A 24,137-nucleotide genomic window follows, 5' to 3' on the forward strand; every position below is an offset into this window, starting at 1 on the left:
AAACACACCCATTCATCTACACTTCCCTTTGTTTCGGTTGGCTTCTTTCAATCGCATATCATCGGCAGCTTATATTGGCAAATATATTTCCGTAGCTTAGAAGCCTCCGCCTGAGTTCCTGGATGATTCGATGGCCTGATCAGAGACACTAATGTCTCAAAGCTGAAATATAAGTCAACAAAAAACCTCAATGGTGTCTGAGCATGCGATGATCCGGATAGTTACTTTAAATGTGTGCAACAGTGGTTTCTTAATTGTGGTTTTTGATCTGTGACTCTGAGTCCCCTTTCACACTGGAAGAACTATTTTCGTTCCAGATGAATGGCATTAGTGTGTAATGATATTATTGAGCTGCTACGCTAATCAGTTTATTTCATCATGCTTGAATGACATTCCAAGTTAACTGACTTTGGTGAACGCAGTCGTATTCAGTTGGGGACTGAATGCTAAGCCTGCACTCAAGGTCAGTCTGGAAAACAAGCAGCTCACAATAATAATGTGCACTTCATTAGAAAAAGTTTTGTTTTAGAAGCCAGGATACTTTTCGTAGAAGCCAATCTGCGGCCTGTTTTTTTAGCTGTATTAATTTTTGTTTAAAAAACGGTAATGACACAGCAGCGCGGTCCGTGTAGGTGGATTGTGCGGGATCACGGACATCACTTCTCAGTGGTAATTGCAAAATAAAAAAATTACTAGTTACCTACTGTTAGGTAATTAAGTTCAAAATATTTTTATTTTAGGCCATAATATTATTTGGAAGCTCCGTTTTTCAAATTTACGAATCGATAATATTGTCACATAGTTGGGACTGCAGTCCGGCGAACAGGAAGACAGCGAGAATGGTTCCTAAATGATACTCTTTATTTGGGCTGACTTGCGCCCGCAAAGAACTTAATCACTCGGCGGCGGCGTAGCAACAAGCGTGCTCGGCGGTCGTCGAACAGAATGCCCGCTGCTCTCGACCGTGCTCTTTTTAAAGCTGATAGCGAACTTTCTAGATAAAGGTTGGAAAGTTACTAGAACACTCTGGAACAACATAGAGTCCGCTCCGCCTGGATACGATCAATCGAGATAAATCTAGGCGCGTCTTGCATCACAAACAAAGCGATAAAGCAGCGCGCTGGCAGCTTTGAAGAATGAACAAACAAACACTACAAACATTCGCGGCAATATGGTTCAGGTATCGAACGTCGAACTGACCACGCAAAACTGGCAGCTATCGGAACCTACGCGCAAGACGTGACGGAAATAGTGTAGCGCACTTGACGCCTGGATAACGCTTTAAACGTTAAAAAATGAAGTAGCATTCCGTAGCCGTCAGGTCGACGAGTTCATTTCATCTCTGGCCCGTAGGAGACAAATCGCCAACGGCAGGAGGAAAGCGAGGCTACGAGCGCAGAGCCGCAACACGAAAAACTGTTGCTTTTATGAAATAAATGACAACACTGACGCAGTGGTCGGCACCGAATCTCAGTGGCGGCAAACGTACCGAAGCGGCCAACTAGACAAAGCGGTAAGCGAAACTGGCAGCTCCTATTGCCTTATCACACCACCAATAAGAACGGAGTAGGCCCATGTAGTACATCCTTTGTCAGAAGTGGAGAGCCCTGGGGGTTGCGTTCTAAGCCCTGTAGTAGGGCTCCTGTAGCATTCGTGGGATTCCTACTGGTTGCAAAGGGCAGGATTTATTCGTTTACGAATAAAATTCGAATTCCTTTACCACGTTTATTTAAAAAAACTGCTATTAACTCCGAAACTTATCTGCTGCCCCCTTATTTTGTATCCAGAAGGCGCGACCACGACTGGAAAATACGTGAAATAAAATGCCGTACTAACGTGTTCAAACACTCTTTCTTTCCGCAGGCCATAAATGAATCGAATAAGCTGCCTCATAGCATTGTTCAATGCCAGTCCGAAGAAAAGTTCCGAGCACTGTTGTCGGAACTGTGATGTACACCCACGTTCATCTGCTGTTTTCCTGCTTTTCCTCTTCCTGTCCTTTCCCGACCAATTGACTGATGTGAATGCTCTGTTGACCCTCTTTTTCATCCTCTGCCATCCATTCTTTCCTACCCTGTAAAAAAAGTTGGCACATGCTGTACGATTGATTGTTTATGTATGTATTCCCCCCTGCAATTATGCCTTCATGGCGCTGCAGAAATATAAATAAATAAATAAATAAATAAATACTTGAAGGCAAGTTGGAACGCAATGGGTGCATTACGAACAAAACTGTGTGGCTCGAAAGCAGACCTTCTGGCTCTAAACGGTTGACAAAGAGTGCACGCGTCAGCACGAAAACGCAGCGTCAAATCCATTGAACTCTGACATGCCCCCAAGTTTAAAATAACTTATCAAAAATAATCAGACCAGCCATTCGGTTGAAATATTTAGTTTTCACTCTAGAAATGTAGAATGAGGGCCGATAGAGAGACAGCTCGAAGGCGGGCGGAACCATTTCCATCGCATGTCGCACGTGCGTGGGGATCCCGTCGCTCGAGCGCTCAATTCCACACTCGACATACATCTCGAACTACAGTAGCGGTTTGGGACATTTAAAAACTGTGCTCCGCTACGATATCGAATATCTTTCATACTGTAATACTATGTTTTACCCCAGAAAACAAAACAAAAGAGAACGAGTTGATAGGTAATTGTAGGTAATGAATTGTATATTAACTAGCTACGACCGCGGACATAACGTCCGCCGTAATGAAGCTGCACAGACTGCATTTTAGTACTGCTCACAGCTTCCTGAAGAAAAATTTCTATTGATGAAAGGAAAAAAAGCCAATATGTCTCAATTTGGTGTATAGGCGCTTTGTTCGGAATCTCTGGAGAACATGGGCAGCACGTTGCGAGTTCTGCATACGCTGCTTATGCAGAGCGGTTACTTTTTCTCCTAATTGAAAACATACGCAATGAGTTGTCCTTTTAAGCACACGCATTCATCTTTCAAATTCTATTTGTTTATATTTCCCGAATTCGTTTTGTGGCAGACTAACGATAACCAGGTACTGCTCTGTGGGTGTGAAACAGGAATATAGCTTGCCGATTATTGTTGAAATGACTGGAGTGCTTAGCAATATATAATTTGAATTAGTCACTTTTTTGCACGCATTTTTACGTTACCTATCTTACTTTTGGTCGCTAATTGCCATGCCTACTGTCCCCGAGTGTCATTATTTTTTATCATTTAGCATCGAGAGGCGAGAAATGGTATTTGAAGCACATAATACCCTTAGATTTCGAGGCAGTATATCTTGCGGTGCTCTAGGCAAATAATTTGATGGGTACAAGTGTTGTTAAGAAATCTGTATCGTTATTCCAATGCAGACGGCGCTACCATGCACTCGTTTGCAGATGAAAATTGTCATCTTTAGATATTTGTGTTGAAATTGATCGCGCGGCTGTGCGGACTGCATTTGAACGAACTTGAAGACTTGTACGGGAAAATGGTCTGCACTTTCACTGCTCCTCATAGTATATTCTTTATCGTCTAAAGGCGGCAATCGAATTCAATGGTCTCTTGTTTGATGTGCGACAGCGAGGAAGCTGTTCAGCTGAATTCTCCTCGCAGGTGTTTTCAAAGGTTGACTCCATAGCATGAACTTTTAACATTTCACAAGGCGTTTAGCACAGCCGTGGTAGCTATCTGCACTGGCAGGCTGAACATGACATTTACACTGTTATGCCCAAATGTACCGTTTGCGCAGACTTTTTGTCGAGGTGTTCTTGAGAACACAATATTTTAGTACATAAATGTTGTTTGCTTTACATTACACGCGCAATGACTGAAGCTGGCTTCTTTCTCATAGTGTCTTCAAAGCAGGTTGGTTTAGAAAAGCGTCTTCTTTGCAAGACATTGTTGGCATTGCGTTTGCTGTTAGATTCAATGTTTCCCCAAATAACGGTTACACCTGAAAAAGGATTTCGTAGTTTCTCACCACTACAAATGTACACAAAACATTCAAGTACACTAAAAAAAAACTTTTGGCGCGCAGAATACAACTACTGTCGAGCTGAGTATTTCAATGGCTCTTTACAAATAAACGAATTTATTTTCATTTAGCGTTGTGATCCTACGTCACGCTCTCTGCCGGCTTCTTCTGTAATGCGCTGTTCCGCAGACGTGGTATTGTTCGACAAGATTTCATATCCAAGCCGTAGTAAAACGTCGGCACACACCTTCTCTATCATTTCTATCTCGTCTCTTCGCAGTTTGCGTTTCCATCGGCTTGCCACCTGGCTTGTGTTCCTCCACGTTGAATGTGGGTTCCACATGTCCCATTCTTCAGAGGCCGTGTGTGATTTCAGGTACTCTGCAGTAGAAGGCGCAAGCTCCAGGTCGAGCAGACCGAATAGGCGCGACGTCTGCTTTACAGGGTCAGCAGCCAGGTCTTCGAAGCGTAGTTTGTGCACGCGGTATGGCCGCTCCCCACCTGACAGAATTTCAAAGGCGTCCAGATCTGAACGCATTTGGGCGCACAGAGCTTCTGCACTGACGCACTGTAGGTTTTTAATGCACCATCTGACACCTCGGCGGGAGGCGTAAATGGCCCGGGGATCCCGCACAAGATGGATGACTCGAACTGATTGTGCGATGTCCCGATTGCTCTCCAACCATTCCGCCATCTGTTGAATGAAAATGTCTCCGTCATTACCATCACACTCGACGTGAACCTAACTACGTCGACAGTACGTCAAACATGTCTAGTACTGACTTCCAGCACCCCGTGTTGAGCGCAAGTAACAGCCCTCCTGAACCTACATATTTTGCAACCACATTAGTCTCGTCACTGTTGAGTGCTAGATCTTTGTTACCTCATAATAAAATCCGCTACAATACCCGACCATTCGTTTTGTCTTCCTGTAGATTGCCCGGAACGTCTGCTTTCTTTTCTTGATTTCACCAAAGATAAATTTACTCTATGTTTCCTTACTGATTACATATTCTAGTCGTGTTACTTCTCCTTATCGAATTCCTTTTGATTGTGCCATTTGCTGCCAACTGCAAGCCTTTTCGCTAGCTTTCAAGCCCAGCGCAACTGCAAGACACAAGGCATTTTCTTCTTTAGGTACATTTACAAAATGCTATTAGCAGTCAGACATCATCGACCAAATGCACTCCTCTATGGTAACTAATCTACCTATTTACATACGAACTATGATTTCCTTTACAAATTCTAATCATAATTGTCCGTCATAAGCTGTTTTCGGTTTATGGACTGTTCGAAATTGCTCTTGGTATTCAGATATTTACATTTTGTCCAGCTATAGTGCTTCCTACACGTGCTTAAGACCACTATATTGTACTGAAGTTCTTGATTTCCGCTATTTTAAAGAGCAGAGTTATAGGAAATGGGATCTTGCTAAGAGTATTTCCAATAACTGTTATACTTAGCTTCTCCCATCGAGGCGTTATGTCTTAGGAAACCCAGCCAACTGCGTCTGTGTTCCCGTGAATACTTCAAAGACATGGGAAAGGAGGAAAGTGGAGAAAGGAGAGAAGAACAACGACGTGGAGTTACCACGCCGATAGCGAGTGGTCGTGTAGACGCACTGAACCAAAATAAACTAAGCAACCGCTGCTGCACGTGCAATTCGACGGTAGCGAGAAGGCTGCAATATTACTCGAAAATACAGGAAGTGCTAAGCATCTCTGCTTACCGCACATTTTTCAGCGAGAGCCGGTTTACTCCGCTCCGTGCTGCTTGATTTTGTTTTTGTTTTTTTTGCTTACACAGTGCATAACAGCTACAATGAACAAAGGTGAGTTAGGCTGTGCAAATTATCTGCAGCAAATACAAGCGCTTTTTTGCAACTTCATTGCAGTGCGGTGACAATGACTTTCACGATGTGAAGCGCGGCGGCGGGCGAGAGCTCGTTCGTGAGCAATATCTCTGGGACTGCATCTGGCGCTATCTCGAAGCGTAATCATATACTTTTCGTAGTCAGGAATTACGGAGGCTCCCACCGACTCCTTCGCATTTTCTTTATCTCAATCTGAGCGGCGGCTGTGGTGTCAGCCCGTCCTAAACATTCACAGTTCCCTCAAGTCTCGCCTCTATCATCGTCTTCTTCGTAGTTCTTTCCTATCTTGGCCATCTGCTTCTTAATACACTGCAGATTTTTTTTTTCCTTTCTTCGTTTCCCGCGATGTTTTCTTTTTTCTGCATGCTCATTAATTGGTGTCCTGTGATCCAAAGTCATAACGCCCGTTTTCACGCTTAATAAAAGAGTTCGTAGCCACTCTCGGCCAGTCAGTTTCATATCCCCACAACGCGTTCATCCCGAGGCCCACGCTACACCTTTCCTTCGTTCGATCTAACCTTAGGCCGCGCTATGGGACGAGAGTTGCACAAGCTGTGCTGTCGGATTACGCTGAAGATCTGTTCAAATGGGGGGGGGGGGGGGGGGGGGGGGGAAGAAGACGAGGGGAGCACATGACAACGATCAGCAACAAGTTTTGCCGGAGCGAACTATAGGATAATCTAATGCGAGTGAACACGGAGTACTTGGTTTTGTTGGGGCATATCCCTGCAAACACGAAGTGGGTCGGTATAACGTTTCATTATCGCGCGCGGCGTGTGTGTACACCCTAATGGGGAGGGAGCCGCATATGTCCTTCAACCGAGATACTCCCCAACACCGTTTGGGCCGTTTAAGTTTGGCTAATTTCTAAAGAACAGAAGGTTTTCGCACCTGTCTTAAGCAGAGTGGGCACCTGAAGATATCCATGAGAAAAGAAGTCACAGAGATTAAAAAGAATACAAAAAAAACTATGCGTGTAAACAATTCTTTGGCTTCCCGTTACAACCTACATGCCTGCATCAATGCTGCGTCTTCGCCACAAAAGGCCAGTAGCCAGTTTGGCAACACCAAGCACCCTCGAACATTCACACTACAGAAATCGTCCTTCCTGTGAGAACACTGCAGAAGATTATCCCATCCCGCTACTTCTACTTTAATGATGCAACTATGCAACAATACTCACACTGAGTTCATCTGCAAGCCTAATAATGATTTTTCTTCCACTACTCCTGCTTCTCAAACTTCGTCTTCCTTTACTTTACTACTGCTTCTTTTACAGCGGATCCTGTAATAACTTTTTACAAGCCATTTAGTAGAAGCAGTACGAGGGGTACACCGGCAGAAGTGTAATGAGTTACGCCTGACGCTCTAGGCAGTCACCACCGCCACGTACTTCAAAGCGCGACTGAGGTGCTCACTGACCATTAAGCCAGTTAACGCCTTTCCTTTCCTCAAAACCAAAGGCTCTAAGCCCTCCGTTGGTTTTGAGTCAAGGAAGGTCTCATAATTGCCTCAATTTGTAGGTGGTCACCACCGTCACCTCACGGCGCGATCGAAGTGTCTACTGGCCCAGAGCCAGCTATGCGGCTTTTGTTGCGAAAGCAACACTACGCTAGTCACCGAGCCATTTCGCGGAGCTCTCAAAAGGCCAAGCTCCGCATGCGCGAGGAGCGGGTGATGTCAAACAGCGCACAGCTGGCGCGCCGGAGCCGCCGCCCGCTCTCCATCGCCTCGCCGACAGTCTCCCTCTCTCTCTCCCGCTCTGATGCGCAGTAGCGATTGCGCATCGCCATCTGCGTGGTTTGTGTTGTGTATTAAAATTGGCAGTAGCTTAGCTCTGCTATGCCAGGATGTATGTAGCGTGAGGTGAGGGCAAGGCGTCCACATCTCGGTGGACTCCTAAACCAGAGGGAAGGCGCATAACTGCCCTCTTGGAACTGTGGACACCTCAACCATGATTTAAGCTAAGTGGCGATAGTGACAGGTGTGCACTGCGTGCGTTGGCATCGACAACGTTGTGCCAGAAAGGCGGCGCTGAAGCCATAGGCCGTCGGCGTTCGCTGTTTTCGTTGCCGTTGGCGTTGACCACGTTTTACACTCCGATCATTTTAAGGAAAGGAAGTGCGCATAATCGCTCCCTAGGTCACTGGACACCTGAATCGTGCTTGGTTTGGTTTGGTTTGGTTTATTGGGGTTCAACGTCCCAAAGCAACTCAGGCTATGAGGGACGCCGTAGTGGAGGGCTCCGGAAATTTCTACCACCTGGGGTTCTTTAGCGTGCACTGACATCGCACAGTACACGGGCCTCAAGAATTTCGCCTCCATCGAAATTCAGCCGCCGCGGCCGGGATCGAACCCGCGTCTTTCGGGCAGCAGCCGAGCGCCCTAACCACTGAGCCACCGCGGCGGGGGAATCGTGCTTATAGGTACGCGGGGTCATGAGAGAGAGATGTGAGCTGCAGGCATTGACAACGCTGTGCCAGAAAAGCGGCGCTGAGGCCATAAGCCATCGGCGTTCATTGTGTTCATTGGCGTTGGCGTTGTCGACGTTTTATGCTCCGATCATTTCAAGGAAAGGAAGTAAGGGTGTGCGAATATTCGAAATTTTCGAATATAATCCGAATATTAAATTTTTAGTATTCGTATTCGATTCGAAAACCAAGTATTCGTGTTGTTTCGATTATTCGACCCGACGCGAATATTCGTATCTAGCCGAATATTCTATTGCGAGCACCGGAGTTCATTTCGGTCCGCAAGTCCTATCGACAGAGATATAACAACATGGCGGCACCCAGAGCAATGTGTAACGTTGGGCCATGCAGTAGCTGACTGCGTTGGTGAGCTTCTTTGTGGCTATACCTGCGAAGCTGGTATAGTCAGCGCTGTGCACGAAGTACCTTGCAATACGTGGCAGTTCAGTGTCAAGTGAGAGGGCATTTTTTGTGGCTGGAAAAGTCGTTTCAGCTAGAAAGGAACTACTTCTGCCCGACCATATGGAGCAGCCGGTTTTCCTTCACGACAACATTTTATGTTTATCACAGCAACGCGTTTTTGTGCTTACGGCAAGCTAACCTTAATCAATGCTGTGTACTAGCCATCTTCTCTGATATTTCCACTCTTCTAAGAATAATGTTCGAGACTTCGATACTTTTTGTGCAGCCACACACACCTTTTGTGTTCATTTCATCACTGATAGTTGAACTCTGATGTTCTTGGGTGCTCAAATAGTGTTTTGTAGTGGTTAAATGCGTCTGTTCTTGATTATTCGATATTCGATTCGATATTCGGAACCAAGTATTCGTATTCGATTCGTATTCGGAAAACCTGATATTCGCACACCCCTAAAAGGAAGGCGAGTGCGCGCGTCGAGGCACGCCAGCTGCGCGTTGGGACGTCACTTGCTCTTTACGCATGCGCAGTATGGACGTGCAAGAGCACGTTAAACCGCGAGACTGAGGGCAATGTAGCTCACGCAACAATATATGCCTAAGCGCGGACGTTGCTTTCGCAATACTCCAGGTTTAACCACTGCTAAACCACAGCCAATTTTCCTTTCCTCAAACCGAACGGAGGGTTTATACTCTGAATAAGGCAACACTGTAACCTAGACTATGCGTTTCGTGCGAGCGGGCCCTGGAGTCCGTGAAGTGCACCGGGAACGCTCTTGAAACAAATACTGCGAGCGGAAGCAGGCAGAGCATGGACGTGAGCGTGTATACGAAAAAAAGGGCCTGTGAGAGGCTCAACCCAGCAGTTGCCTGTGAAACGTCAAAATGAGACTGGCACTCAGCCCTCTAGGTATATTATGCTAGTCAGCTTTCGCTCATTATTGCACAAAGCCTTAAGCTTAAATATAAAAAGTTTTATGTCACCTGATTCTGCAAGTTCGGGAGAAAATGGTGTTAACTGTTGTAATAATATTTGAAATAGAAACCTGGAACAACTTTATGAAGAACCCCTTCATAGCTTCACTTCAGTAGCACGCTAGCCACCTACCTGACCTCCTCAAATAAAGACATGGAATTAATGACGTACTTTCTGTGTTAGTGCTCTCGGGGCAAAATGATGTTAGTTTGCTGTGCTCTCGAGTAAAGTTCACAAAATTAACGAGTTAGCAATGTACCTAAGCAAGTAGGAAACGTCAGAACATGCGCATTCACACGGCAGGCTTGATTTGCGTCGTACGCCGTCTTTCACGTCGTTATGAGACGTGCTTAAAAGAATAAAAGTGTAAAAAATCCACATAATATTAATGCTAAGGCTCTGGTGCAGCTAGTTCTCTGTTGGTAACCGAAAATGACATGAATGTAAGGCACCAAAGAGAGTTTTGCTAGCTTTTCCTCATTTGATGACACCACTAGCTAAAGGATTATGCACTACCTTTGCGAAAAAAAAGGTGTTGTTCTCAGCATTCGAAATCTCTAGAAGCCGTAACTCTCGACGCCCATTCAAAGCTCAGGACTTCCGGGTAGTCCAGAGAGTCCCACTAAGCGCCCTAGAAGCCCGAGAAGCTTCGGCGAGAGCGGGTATCTGTTCTCGCTTCGGCGAGCGCGGCTTCGGCCGCTTATCTGTTTTTTTGAGCAGCGTCCGCTCCGGCGGACGCAGTTGTTGCTGCGACGCGCGTCTTTTCTTTCCTTATTCTTTTTCCTCTGCTCTTTTAACTCTCCTCTATCTGCACGTGGCAGCGGTGGTGGCTTGGCTCGAGCCAGTAGCAGGCCCGTGCAATTTCCTTTTCATCCTTCTCTCAGTCACAACAACAACAACTACTGCTGTGTATATTTTAAAATGACTGTACAAATTTCACATACCGAAAGGCTTGTAGCCTTTCCAATATTGCTTCGTAATTTTGGTCAGGGCTTAAAAATAGGCAAGTGTCGCATGTGCTCAAAATGTGGCCACCAAAAAGAAAATTATTCAGAAATGTTGCCCTTAATAAATGCGTCTCTTTGTGGTCTTCTGCTATGACGAGTGTAAGGCTGCCAAAAGTTGTATGCAACTTCGCGAGAAACGTCGATCTGTCTATACTGGGCCTAATACATCCGCGCGGACAATGCTATAGATTTGATTAGGGCGCGGCTTTCTGGAATGATAATTAAATGCGATTAAACTTCCGCATGATGACATGAGGAAAATTTTTGACCCACATTTTCCCTCCTAGGCTTTGCTCTACAGAAACCACGCATAGTTCACTTCCATTAACTTTTGTTTCTAATTTTCCACGCTCCACCGACTCCCAAATAAATTTTAGGACGGCCTACATGTTACAAAGCACCATTTTGTTTCTATGCATGACAAGTGCGTCATGGACACATGCATTATCAACTGCACATTGAAAATATGATCACTTCCAACCTGAGCGACATGGAGCCTGGTGAACTTGAAAACTTGCGTTCGCGATCGCAGGCACAAGGAGGCCACGGGACGAGGGCAGAAGCAAGAATTTCCCCCTTGACAAGCGTCGGCCAAAAATCTGTTGCGCTTGTATTCGTGCCGTCTCTCCAACCAAGTCATGTACAGCGGCACTTCCTCCATACGGCACCTGACCAACTGGTCAAGAAGTTGGAAGGCATCGGCTTGTCGACCCATGCGAAGGCGTCCGCTTTCCGAGAACAACTGCAGCGGCTCAAAGTGAAAGAAAGTGGTCGGCCCTGAAGACAGCAGCTCGCCGACGAACGTAGATCCAGACCTGTAGTTCGCTAAGACCAGTACTATTTTTACATCGGCCAATGGGACAATAGGGTTTCTGTCGAGCGCCGACTTGAAGCTTACTGGCAGATTCCCTTCGAGACATGCGTCAATTGGCTCGCTCTCAGACACACTGGGATCGTTGGGCAGTGAACCAACATTACCTTCGTCCTCCACATTGCTCATAGAGGATCTGTTACGAACACCTGCAGAAAGAAAGGGTGGAAACAAAATTACCACTTTTGTAGGCATGCACATCGATTGTGGGTATAATCTCACTGCGAGTAATCTTGACGTATTTTTTCACTACTCTATACCTGTGCAGGCTTAAAGTTGGCATTCAGCTCTAATAAGAAATGCCATTCGTCAAGGATCCCAGGCACGGAGTGTAGAAATGAGTTCGAATACACCGCATTCCCTATTTACCTTGTTGCTTTTGCCTTGAGTATGATCTTATGAGTTGATCTTTCCGGAGTGCTTGCGTGACTGAAAATTCATATTTGAAGACGACGTAGCAGAAGAAGGGGAGTGAAGAGATTGCCAGATAGAGGATGAGTTTTGGTGGTTTCATCAGAGCCCTGTAATAAACATCATAATGAATGTATTTATGACAAGCTTCAGTGTAAAAAAAAAAAAAATTCCACCTTGTTGAAATAAAAAAAACAAAGTCTTCCGGCTCCATTTCGATTTTTTATTTCTTTTTCGCGGCTGGTCGGCACAGGTGGCAGGAGTAGAGAAACCGCCTCTCATGCGGAAGCCAAAGGGCTCCTTTCGGCTAGTTGACCTTTCGTTATATGAGACATCTTCAGTAATGCAAAAATATGTGGTCACAGGGGAGAAAAAACACCCTTTCGAGTGTGTTTTGTCTTCCCGCAGTGTCTAGATATTTGGAATGACTCGAGCACAGAGAAAGCAAACGTAGCAGGGGACGGCAGAAAGCTAGGTGGGCGGATGAGATTAATAAGTTTGCGGGAACACGGTGGCCGCAACTGACAAAGGACAGGGTTAATTGGAGAGACATGGGAGAGGCCTTTGCCCTCAAGTGGGTGTAGTCAGGCTGATGATGATGATGATGAGCACAGAGCGCGCGCTACGATTGAAGATTTATCCGCCATTCTCAATCGGCTGGCTTAAATCCAAAGCTTGCTGTGCGGCCTGACCTGACGTCAGCAGCGGCTGGAGAGAAACTAACCAAGGCGACAGTTTGACCGATGACACAGCTGAAAAGGCTAGTGTCACTAGATTTTATCAGTAGAAGAACTGCAGATTGGGCTAGTTGGTGTAGATTCATAGTGATGGTTCAACAGCGCAAACACACACAGACCAAGAAGGAGAGAAGACACACACAGCGCTGAACTTACAACTGATTTTTTATTAGGAAGAAGCATGTCATTATATACACACACGAAAACAACACATGAAAAAACAGCGCACATGCGCAATGTCAACAATCTCATAGTACTAAAAAAGGTAAAAACCGCTTTAAAAGCACGTGTGTATCCACAGAACCACTATCCACTGTGTAGCATTTTCATTTCCCTTACAGATAATGTTACAGATGGCGCACTCACGCACCCTTTATCTTTCCTTTTAATGTGAAAGGCTTCAGCAATTTCCCTAGTGCGCTGGTCAGAATGACGAAACAACACATCAGTATCACCAAAAAACGGCGTGCATTTGCATGTGAAACAATGCTTTGCTAGGTTTGTTTCCTTGTTCTTTAAAGAATTAGCGTGCTCCATGAGCCGCACATTAATACAGCGGCCAGTCTGGCCGGTGTAGGTTAGGCCGCAGGACAAGGGGATCTGATAAACTACGCCAGTCTTACAGGGAACATATCTTGTCACATGATTGATGTTGCAAGCATCTCTTCTGCGCCCCTCATGCCTTCTTTGAACCGCCGCTCCCACTCTTTCTAGCTTGTTAGGAGCAGAAAACAGAACTTCTACCCCATGCTTGCTCCCCACTTTCTTAATCCGGTGCGACAGCGCGTGGATATACGGCATAACCACTATCTTTCTTCTTCCTTCTTCCGATCCCTTCTGCTGCCCAGACGTGTTTGCAGGCGATTTCAGTGCACGGAGGACTTTGCCTGCACTCGAGACGAGCACTGAATCCGGGAAACCAGCTTCCCTACATCTGCTTGCCTGGGCTAAGAGACTAGACATCATTTTATGACCACAAGATTTCTTCACTGCCATGCCTAAGCATCCCGTAAAAATACCACTTTTTACGATCTTAGAATGAAAGGACTTGTAATTTAAAAGGGGCTTAAAAGATTTTATCAGTTGGCCTTAGGAAGGTGAACCTAAAATCGTTAGACGCAAGAACGTTGTCAACTGGCGCTTGTCTGGCTTTCTCTTCAGTGAACTATCAGGCATTAAATGGAACTTAAAAAAACAGAAATTTTGTTAGTTTGCATTGGCCATACATATTGTGTGCGCGAACGTATGAAGACAAAGGTATAAATACGACACAAACGTAACTACTGTCCCCTAAATCGCGTGTTAAAATAACGAATACGAAGGAGTTGTTTACTGAAGGAATTAATTGGAGTATCATAAGGCTCAGTAAGGTTAGGAAGACTCCATTGGCGCATACTGTTGTTGAATGAAGGGTATATATACTGCTTTTGCAGTTTATCACGCAGTCGGTACTTACACGATTGACATTTCGCGAATAAGAGCGTAACGCCGAAATGTGGCCGATGTTTTTAAGAGAAAGTAACATCATTAATAACATAGAAGCATCGCCTCTATCCTTTGAAGCGTGATGAAGCGATCCTAATGGCGGAGGTGTCGTTACTGCCATGCGCAAATTTTTATGAGGTCTCTGACTGAGGTCCGTGAAATGGCATGCGAAAGTGTGTGGTTTAGGTATTGCTTCTTATAAGCGACCACTTTCGGTTTGGTGGTTTTTATCGTAGCCCAAGTAATTTAAACAATACGAAATTTAACGTGCTTTTTTAGCATTATACAGAACCTTAATGCTGTCTTTGTCTTAGGCTTCGATTTCAACATGCTATTATAAGAACGTTTGTTTGACAATCCCCCTGCAACTCTGCCTGTTCGCTTGAGTTTACTAGCCTGGCAAACACAAATGGTCTCTGCCAATTCGTAGACTTCGCAACAGGACATTACGGAGACACCGCTTCTTCACATCGCCACCTCTCTTCTAACCTTTCATGCATGGTCCGTTATCTATATTGCCACGGGCATCAGCGATTCCGACGGCGTCATTGCAACTCTTTCAGTTTTCTACCGATATCACTTTTCCCCCCTTCAGCATGCTGTGTTTTTCTTTGAGAGAAAGAAATTACTTGCCCTCTGCCCAGAATTCTGGATGGTTATTTTGTTGATTTTTTGTAGGCCAGTCGTTTACTTATCCCTGATGCCCTGTGGAAATTATCCAGAAAGAGGATACTTTCACATACACAACGTCACGTGCTATTCACTATTATTATTATTTATTGTTATTTACACGCATGCTATTTCACACACATACAATTTAAAATATTTTCGAGGTGTCGGCGGTGATCGAAACCGCTGCTCAGGAGAAATATTAAGAAGTTATTTAATATCAGGTCTTTTGTCAATCGCATATGTGGCAGAAAGGAAGTCAGTTAGTTATCGGGCATGTTACAGCAGCCTGATAGGACGTCAAATAGGGCAAAGAATAAAACATGCGAACCTTAGGTTTTACTTCAACCGAAGAAAAAAACTGGAGGGCAATCCAAATGAGATGCGGGAGTTTTCGCGGCAAGGATAAATATTTTTTTGCACAGTTGATAGCACAACAAGGTTTAGTCAGCTGTATTACTAACCGTCTTAGGAAGGCTAACGCTCTTAATAGCAATTATCAATTCGTATTTTCTGCTTTCAATCCTTTAGCCAACCCAAACTGGCCGACCTACAGTGCACAGTCTTTGTGAAAAGTTTAGGGCCCAGGGAATTCACTTCAAAACCACTCATTGCGGGGCTCTCATTCGATCCATGCAAGCCCTGACCATCTGAGGGCTGGGGAAGAGAGTTCCAGTGACCTTCAAGAGATTTAAAACGCTGTTGATGAGTAGCATGTCACACAGCATGGCGCAGAAACAAACACTGTGGGCTCCAAATGTTTGACAAATGCGGTACCTGCATCTTCCGAGTTCCGCAACCTACGATTGAGTGCGTAACTTTCTGTCCCATTTGAAGCAAACTTCTGCCTTTTCTTTCGATTTAATTGACTTTCCAATTTTAAAGGCTTGCGTGATTTGTGCATCCCGGTTCCTTGTAATATTCAAACATTGTGTAGAAAATGCTCATTTCCACTTGTAATGGAACGCGGCGAACGTTGTTACGGTCGATAAACCTGGTCGTCGCCACCTTGTCTCTAATTATAGACCTATTTTACTTACCCGTGTCAGGTGCGAAATATTACAGCGTAATATTTCCTCCCAAAAACTGCTGGCTTATAGGAGAACAATTCCCTTATGCGCGGTGGCTCAGTGGTTATGGTGCTCGGTTGCTGACCCGAAAGACGCGGGTTCGATCCCGACCGTGGCGGTTGAATTTCTTTGGAGGAGAAATTCTAGAGGCTCGTGTACTGTGCGATAACAGTGCACGTTAAAGAACCCCAGGTGGTCAAAATTTCCGGAGCCCTCCACTACGGCGTTTCTCATAGCCTTAGTCGCTTTGGGACGTTAAACCCCACAAACCAAACGGATACTAGAAACGGTTTATAACCGGTTTTTGTAGCGACAGCTACACTAGGCTAGTCAGCTTCGCATTTCGGGCGGTTGTCGCAGGCCAGTATTGCGCACGCGCCGTAATCATGGCACCCATGGAAGCCGGTTGCCATGGTTGTTAGGGACTGAACATGTTATGCTCGGCGCCTAACGTACCGTTCACTATATATATACTGGCGATAGCTGAGCTAAGCCATAGCATTTTTTTCCTTCCGTTACTAGGCGTCTAGAATTCTCTCACGAAAAATTCTTTTCATTGGACACTGGCATGCAAGCCGTCTCTCTTGTTTTAAATTTTAAGACAGATTTCAATATCATGGATCAATCCCCTGTTTTTTTTTCCAGCTTCAAACACTTGACCTGCACTCCTCTCTTCGTGCTGTTTTAGTAATACTTAACCGATTGCTTGCAGAAAGTTGCAGTGAACTGCTATGAATGTATTGTATTTTCTCTAACAGCTGGTGGGCTTCAGCGTCATTTTTTGTCCCTGCTCATTGGGATTGAGATAAATGCGTACGGCATTAAATGTATTTTAATTCCTGTAACAGGTGGTGTGTTTCAAGGTCCAGTTTTGTGTCCACTGCTCATTTTTATTTAGATAAACGGCATAGGCATGCGTATTAGCAACTCAGAGATAAGATTGTAAGATGAAGTTTGCGTACGATGCAGAAAAATACTGGCGGTTTAGCATTTTTCAACGGCGAAATATCGTGTGCAAGCACAGCTTTTTGCAGGTAGACATCACCGCCACGTACCTGAAAGCGCGATTGAAATGTACACTAACGCGGGGTGCCATTTATGCGCGTCTTCAACTTTTTCATCCTCAATGTCAATTAATCCAATGTGAGCCGGACGCCTATGCTCCGGTGCCGGATTTCTGACGCAATGTTGTCAACGCCAAGGCATGTTGCTCCAGTGCCGTGTTTGTGCTGCAGCTTTGTCCCTCCTATTGCATGCCGCGAAGATCTATCTGTCAGTACCGCTATATAGTTCAAGCCACGGATATTAGTTTGATAGTAGTGCTTGTTGATGAAGAAGGCGATGTCCAGTGCCCAGCGTGAGACTGTGTTGTAGTTTAACACGAGGCGAGATCGGCTACGGCAATAGAATAGAGCTCTCGCGCAGTTGTCAGTGAAGCTTATTTTTGCGCCGCCGTGGGTTCTAATTCCACTCTGGGATGTTTATTTTATTGATTCTTATTTATTCATTTCACTCAACACAAATTCACAAACATCGCAATATCTTCCGCTGGGTTTCCCATCCGAATAATGCTTTCGCACTTCTATATCCGCGCACGCGGATGGCGTTCAGCTTCCAGTCGGTATCTGTGCACGTGATTTCTCAGTGCGTGATTTTGCTTGTGTCAATTGAGCTCGCCTGGCTTCGTTGTCATCATCCTGGCTGACTTCTTCTCATCGCCAGTAATTTTAATGCTCCTCGCCAAGAGCGGATATACTCTCTATCTAGTGAACGTGGGCGTGTCATCCTCGACGCCCTCACCTGGACCAAATTTCTCCTGCTTAACAACGTATTAATGCCCCACGATGCAGCGCCACCCACACATGCCACCGTTTTCACTGCACCTGGGCTCGTGGTTGTGCCATCAAACGTTCACCTGGCAATCTCCAACCAGACTGCTGGGGGAATGATAACCATCCCATTGAGCTAGGCCTCGTTCCTCACACACCTTACCGCCTCCTTCGCCAATGCAGGGTGACGAAACGGGCAAAGTTTCCTGCTTTGTTAGCAAAGGACACGCTGGGTAGAGAAATCTCGTCCAAGGCCTAATCTTCGGCTCCTTCAACTTTGGGCTCAGCATCGCCAGGCAGAAGTTTGCGCCAGCCGACACCCGGAATCTATATAGGCTCAGTTGCGCCAGCGTCAGCTGTAGTCTGCAGCTGGACGTGAAGAAAGTCGCCTCTGGCGCTGACGCTGGTAGGTGTTGTGCTCTTGGTTAGGCTCAACCATCCCTACAGCCTCCATCTGGAGACCTTTGCGTGCAATGGAAGGCAGTGCACGCTTCCCTTACCCGCCTTCGAGGGCGTGCCTCGCGTCTGGAAACGTCCCAGTTGTCTCTGCGTTTAACATGATGCAGTTATTATTTCCAGCTATGATACGCAATAGCCAGTGGTCTCCAACCCGTACACAATTCCAGAGAATGCAGGCACTGCCTACAACTCATGTCATTTCTGGTATGGAGCTTCGGTATACTTTGGGTGAACTTCTCGCTGCTATAGCTCAAGAGAAACTGTAGACTGCCCTTGGTCCTAACGGCGTCGCCTACGAGGAGTTTAAAAGCGAAGGGGGAGCTACCCCCGAAGCTATTCTGTGCTCATTAATGGCCTCACTGTCAGCAGACGTCCTTGAGACATGGCTGTAAGCAGCTATAATCGCCATCCCAAAGCCCGGCAAACTTCATGACAACATATCCAATCGCCGCCGAGTTTCTCTCACATCTACTTCGAGGAAATTGTTGGAACGTACGTTAGCTACCCGTTTGCAATGGTGGCTAGACATACATAATTGACGTCAACAAGCACAAGTTGGCTTTCGCAAACACCTTGGTGTAGAGGGTAATGAGATGACCTAGACTTTATAATTCTGATTGGTGCCTGGCCGGCCCGTGTAATTACCGTTCTCCGCATGGATGTTCAAGAAGGATACGCCATACCAGTCTTGGTGCCCACATTGGGGTGCTACACTGGATTCACATACCCGCCGACATCTGCATATTTATTCACACGTTTTTTTTGCGTTTTGTCGATTCGCCATCCGCGCCACACCGTGGGTACCGCAAGGGTCAGCAGTAAACCAACTACTTTTCATGATTAGCATTCTACCCTTGTAGTGGCGCCTGGGTTACGCTGCTGACCTGCGCGCACTCATTTATGCGGAAGTCGATCCCGACCACGAGGTCTAATTTCGATGGACGCAAAATTCTAGAGGCCCGTGTACTGCGCGATGTCAGTGCGAGTTAAAGAACCCCATGTGGTTGAAATTTCCGGAGCCCGTTTTTGTTGTCGTTGTGACATCACGAACCCCTCCCTCCAACCCATTGCCACACTTCACATAACCCCTACTGCCACTTCGGAGGAGGCCGAAGAGGCCGCCATTGCCCTGGCCATCACCCGCACGGAGGCGCGATATATACTGTCAGATTCCAAAACTGCCATACTAAATTTTGCTCGCGGGAGAGTTCACGTCCCTGCATTTCGCATACTGGACTCCCTCGCCGCGCACCCGCCCCGCCATGTGGAGCTGATATGGGTGCCTGCCCACTCCGGGAATCCCGGAAACGAGGCCGCCAACGCTTTAGCCCGAGCTTCTCTCAACCGGGCACCGGCGGCCTCCGACCTGGGGTTCTCGCGGGAGCACATGCACTCATTCAGTGAAATGACGCAGGCCTACAAAGCCGAGCGTCGGCTCTACCCCCCACCTCATCCTTCCCTCGACAATTACCATCAGACACTTTGGAGGCGGCTCCAAACACGCACTTTGCCCTCCCCTTATATACGCTCGCGATATCACCCAGTCCACACGAACCCTTCCTGTACCCTCTGCCACCACCCCAAAGCCACCCTCGACCATATTCTTTTCCTCTGCCCGGCGGATCCACCCCCGCGGGGCCTGGAGCACCTTACCTCATGGGAGGCTTGGGAGACCCTACTGCGCTCCGAGGACCCGGCCAAGCAAGCCATCGCCACCGGCCGGGCTGCCAGTGTCATGAGCCTCCGGGACATGAACGTTTGAGTGCAGTGGGGCCGTGCGGGGGCCCAAGGACCGACGTGTCCAAAACTCCCTTGTTATAAATAAAGTTTTCATCATCATCATCATCATCGACTGAGAGAAGGATAAAAAGGAAAGCGCACGGGCCTGCCAGCTGGCTCGAGCCGAGTCACCACCACTGCCACGTGCAGATAGAGAGGAGTTAAAAGATCAGAGAAAAGAGAAAAACAAAAGAAAATACGCACGTCGCAGCAACAACCGCGTCCACCGAAGCGGACGCTGGCTGCAAAAACAGATAAGCGGCCGGCCGTAGCGGCGCTTCGTCACCACCTCCCTTCCAGAGCCCTTCACTAGGGCGTCTCTTATAGCCTGAGCCGCTTTGGAACGTTGAATACATACAGGAATTTTATTGCAAGATATATATACACAGTACGTAGCGTGTGCCCGCAGAAGCGCAAGCGCATGTGGGCGGGCCACGGCAGTCATAACAGCATGCGGTGAATACAAAACGCTGAAAGTGCACAATTTACAATCCATAAAGAAGAAGAAGAGGAAAGAAGAAGAAAAAAAAGCAATAACACAAAGCCGAAATATTACATATAGTTCAGTCAACAAATTTAGCGATTGATAATTATGTAAAGCAAAGAAAATCTGCAGTTAATAAATGGAACACAAATTTAAAAACAAGATAGAAATTACACAGCAACTCAGTATTTCCTTTCTTTGAAACTTTCAAACCACGCTTGCGGTCCAGATTTCACAGCCGTCAACGAATCACAACCAAACACCTTAGCATGTAGTTTATTAAAATGGTAGGGTATAAAGAACTGTCGTGTCCTTTTACCATAATGTGTGTAAACCCTGGGAACTTTATAACGCGCTATATGCCTAAGTGACTCTGGTTTTTTATCTGGCTGTTTAAACTGTGCTGAAAAGTAATTTCTCAGAACTACCACCTGCAAGTACAAGTCATGCAGAGGAATAACTCCTGCTGTAACCATTCTGGTGTTATGGTCGGACTTCTCGTGAGCAGTGCCATAGAATAAATTAGTGGAGATTCTGCACAGGCAACTATCTACCTTCTTAATCTTACAAGGTGCACAAGAACCATACACTGAAACGCCGTATCTAAGGATAGATTCTCCTAAAGAACTATACACAGTCTGACGCAAGTTTATAGGTGTAGTGTATTTTATACGATAAAGCTGGACAGAAAGAGCACGGAGTCGGTTTTATAAATAGTCAATTTGGGAAGACCAACATATGTTGGAATCAAGATATAGGCCAAGATATTTAACACTGCTCGAGTAGGGTAGTGGCGAACATTCGCAATTGGCACAGTTGCTACCATGCAGTAGAACCGACTGGGTAAGATCAACATTCTTGTGCGGATTTCTGAAACATATTAACACAGTTTTCTTTATGTTTATGTATATTTTATTTCCAGATAGCCAGTCTGCTATTTTATTGATATCGTACTGAAGTAATTTCAGTGCGAGTGGACTAGATTCATGGGATATCACTAAAGCTGTATCATCAGCATACTGAAATAATTTTGCATTTAATGTTAGGTTGGTTGGTTGATGGGGTTTAACGTCCCAAAGCGACTAAGGCTATTTATTTTATTTATGAATACTGTCAACCCTCATTTGAGGGTCATTACAGGGAGGGAAAGTGAAGAGACAAAGAAATGCACATATAACCATGAATGAACAAGCTTCCTTGAGCATACAATACAAGAGAGCGTTGAAACGCAACACAGTTCACACCACTGCAGAACCACCTGCTATAAAAAAAGCAATATTGGACAATCAGTTACGCGCCCATCTACAAGAATCCCATGCCTAGACGGAATCCCCAAGTGCATTCAAGAATGCCGCTACACCTGTAGACTCAGCAACGTGAGCGGGCAGTTTATTCCAGTGCTCAATAGCATCCGGAAAGAATGAGCAGCGAAAGACGTTAGTTCGTGTCAAGTATGGCCGAATTGCTTTGTGGTGGTTAAGGCGGGAGCTTAGTCTACCTGGAGGCTGCAGATATTTTTCTTTATTGATGTTAATTTCTCCGTGAATGATTTGAGAGACGCCGTAGTGGAGGGCTCCGGAAATTTCGACCACCTGGGGTTCTTTAACGTGCACTGACATCGCACAGTACACGGGCCTCTAGAATTTCTCCTCCAAAGAAATTCCAGCCGCCGCGGCCGGGATCGAACCCGCGTCTTTTGGGTCAGCAGCCGAGCACCATAGCCACTGAGCCACCGCGGCGGCATTTAATGTTAGGTTAACCATATCATTTACATAAATATTAAACAAAAAGGGTCTCAAAACAGAACCTTGTGGAACGCCGTACTGAATATCAGAAAAAGCAATAAATGATTCTTTAATTTTCACTACTTGCTTACGCTGCGACAGGTAACTTGCAAAAAATTGTTGATATGGACCACGGAATCCAATACTTTCCAACTTACTTAACAAAACAGAGTGCTCCACGGTATCCAATGCTTTCGATAAATCCAAAAACAATCCAAAAACACATTGATTAACATCCAAGTTACCATTGATAAAATCACAGCAATCTTCGAGAAGCTCAACCGCACCAATATTACGACGGAAACCATACTGTGTAGCACTCAAACAAGAATACTTCTCACAAAAACATGTCATATATTGGTGCACAATTTTTTCCATCAGGATGCTAATGACTGGTAGTATGGCAATTGGTCTGTAATTTGTTTGATCTGTCTTTTTTCCCGACTTGTAGATGGGTCGTGGTAATGAGATCTTCAAACCTGATGGTATTTCTCCTCTCTTGAAACACCCATTAAGTATATGTAAAAGTACATCTTTAAGTTTCGAGTAATTGTTTCGCAAATCACGCAGTCTAATCTTATCGTAGCCTGGTGGTTTGCTGTCTGGTAGCATCCTAATAAAGTTCCACAACTCATCTTGATCAACAGGCGGAAAAGCAGCAGAATTAATTGTTTTCTTGCCATGGTATTGAATGGTAGAAACGACAGTTTGTTTTTTAAGTTCCCTAATGAATGATACAAACGCATCATTAAAAGAATTTGCAATGGTCGAAGGATCTGCTTTCAGAAAAGTACAATGCAACTTCTCATCCAAATTATATTTCTTCTGTCTGCCTAATAATTCATTTAATAGACTCCCAGTTTTCCTCGTATTGCTGCTGCACCTAGAAAACTCAGCAGAAAAATATTGCTTCTTTGCTTGCCTCAGCATAGCAGTAAGCTTATTACGATGTGCCCTATACTGCTCTTTCAAGGCAAGATTCTCGACATCTTGTTTATAGTCATTCCATAGTTTGTCCTTCTCATGAGAAAGTTCAAGTATATCATTCGTTATCCATTTCTTCTCTGGATTTCTTAACTTGATTTTAACCTCCTTCGTGAAACTGGCATATAGCTCATCAAACTTAGCTACTAACGAGTTATAAGCATCAATGTGAGTTTGACTTAGCAGAGACCTCCAAACAAAAGTTTGAACGTGCTCGTCCAAGCACTTGTTATCAATTACTTTTATCGTTCTAACGGTTTGACCAGGCGTTTCCCTTTCTTGCGCCAGAACACATAGCACTGTGAAATAATGATCCGCCACCTTTCTTCGTATTACTGCAGCGTTAGCGACATTATTCGGGAGTCTGACTGCTATATGGTCGATGCACGACTGAGTAAGTCTGGTGCCCATGACCTCTTCCGTGGTAAAAGTAGAAATCATATTTTCTATTCCATATGAAGCTAGTAAATCTAAATAGCACTCAACACCGGGTTTCTTTATCTCAGAAATGTCAATATTAATGTCTTCAGCTATTATTACATTAATTCGATTGTGGTGAGTTAAAAATTCCGCAAGTTCAGAAAAAAATACTTCGAGTATTGAGTTCGGAGGGCGATAAGTTGCTAGCACAATAAATGTCTCGTCTTTGCAACTGCGTGAAAGAGCTACTTCTTCCGCCGCAGTAAAAGCACAAGCTACTCTTTCAATGTGCCAGCATTATTTAACAAGTCCTAATACGCCACCACCCCTACCAGAGTCACGGCAACGAGAGAAAGATTGAAATCCTGGAAGAATAAACGTATCAGACTCATAGTCGTTAACATTTGTTTCAGTCAAAAGTACAATATCTAGGTACCCAAGCAAATCAGACAAGTACATATTTAATAAAT

The 24,137-nt window shown here is 45.4% G+C and overlaps 1 protein-coding gene and 1 non-coding gene across 2 annotated transcripts in view; both read right to left on the bottom strand.

The window, feature by feature from the left end:
- Positions 1-4,051: 4,051 nt before the first annotated feature.
- LOC149343663 (carbohydrate sulfotransferase 1-like) overlaps positions 4,052-24,137 on the bottom strand; it is a 64,962-nt gene continuing 44,876 nt past the window's right edge. Inside the window, exons 2-4 of the mRNA XM_089545986.1 lie at positions 11,926-12,077; positions 11,167-11,705; positions 4,052-4,635 (exon numbers count right to left, since the gene is read on the bottom strand). Of these exons, the coding sequence (XP_089402112.1) occupies positions 4,069-4,635; positions 11,167-11,705; positions 11,926-12,070 (1,251 nt within the window). The 5' untranslated portion in view covers positions 12,071-12,077 and the 3' untranslated portion in view covers positions 4,052-4,068. The remainder of the gene's footprint in view (positions 4,636-11,166; positions 11,706-11,925; positions 12,078-24,137) is intronic.
- On the bottom strand, positions 8,151-8,221 carry TRNAS-GCU (transfer RNA serine (anticodon GCU)). Its single transcript has one exon. It is a non-coding gene; the product is annotated as a tRNA-Ser (tRNA).

Source organism: Amblyomma mixtum, chromosome 5 (assembly GCF_055824585.1).
Source record: "Amblyomma mixtum isolate Tamu chromosome 5, ASM5582458v1, whole genome shotgun sequence".
Classification (NCBI taxonomy): Eukaryota; Metazoa; Arthropoda; class Arachnida; order Ixodida; family Ixodidae; genus Amblyomma; species Amblyomma mixtum.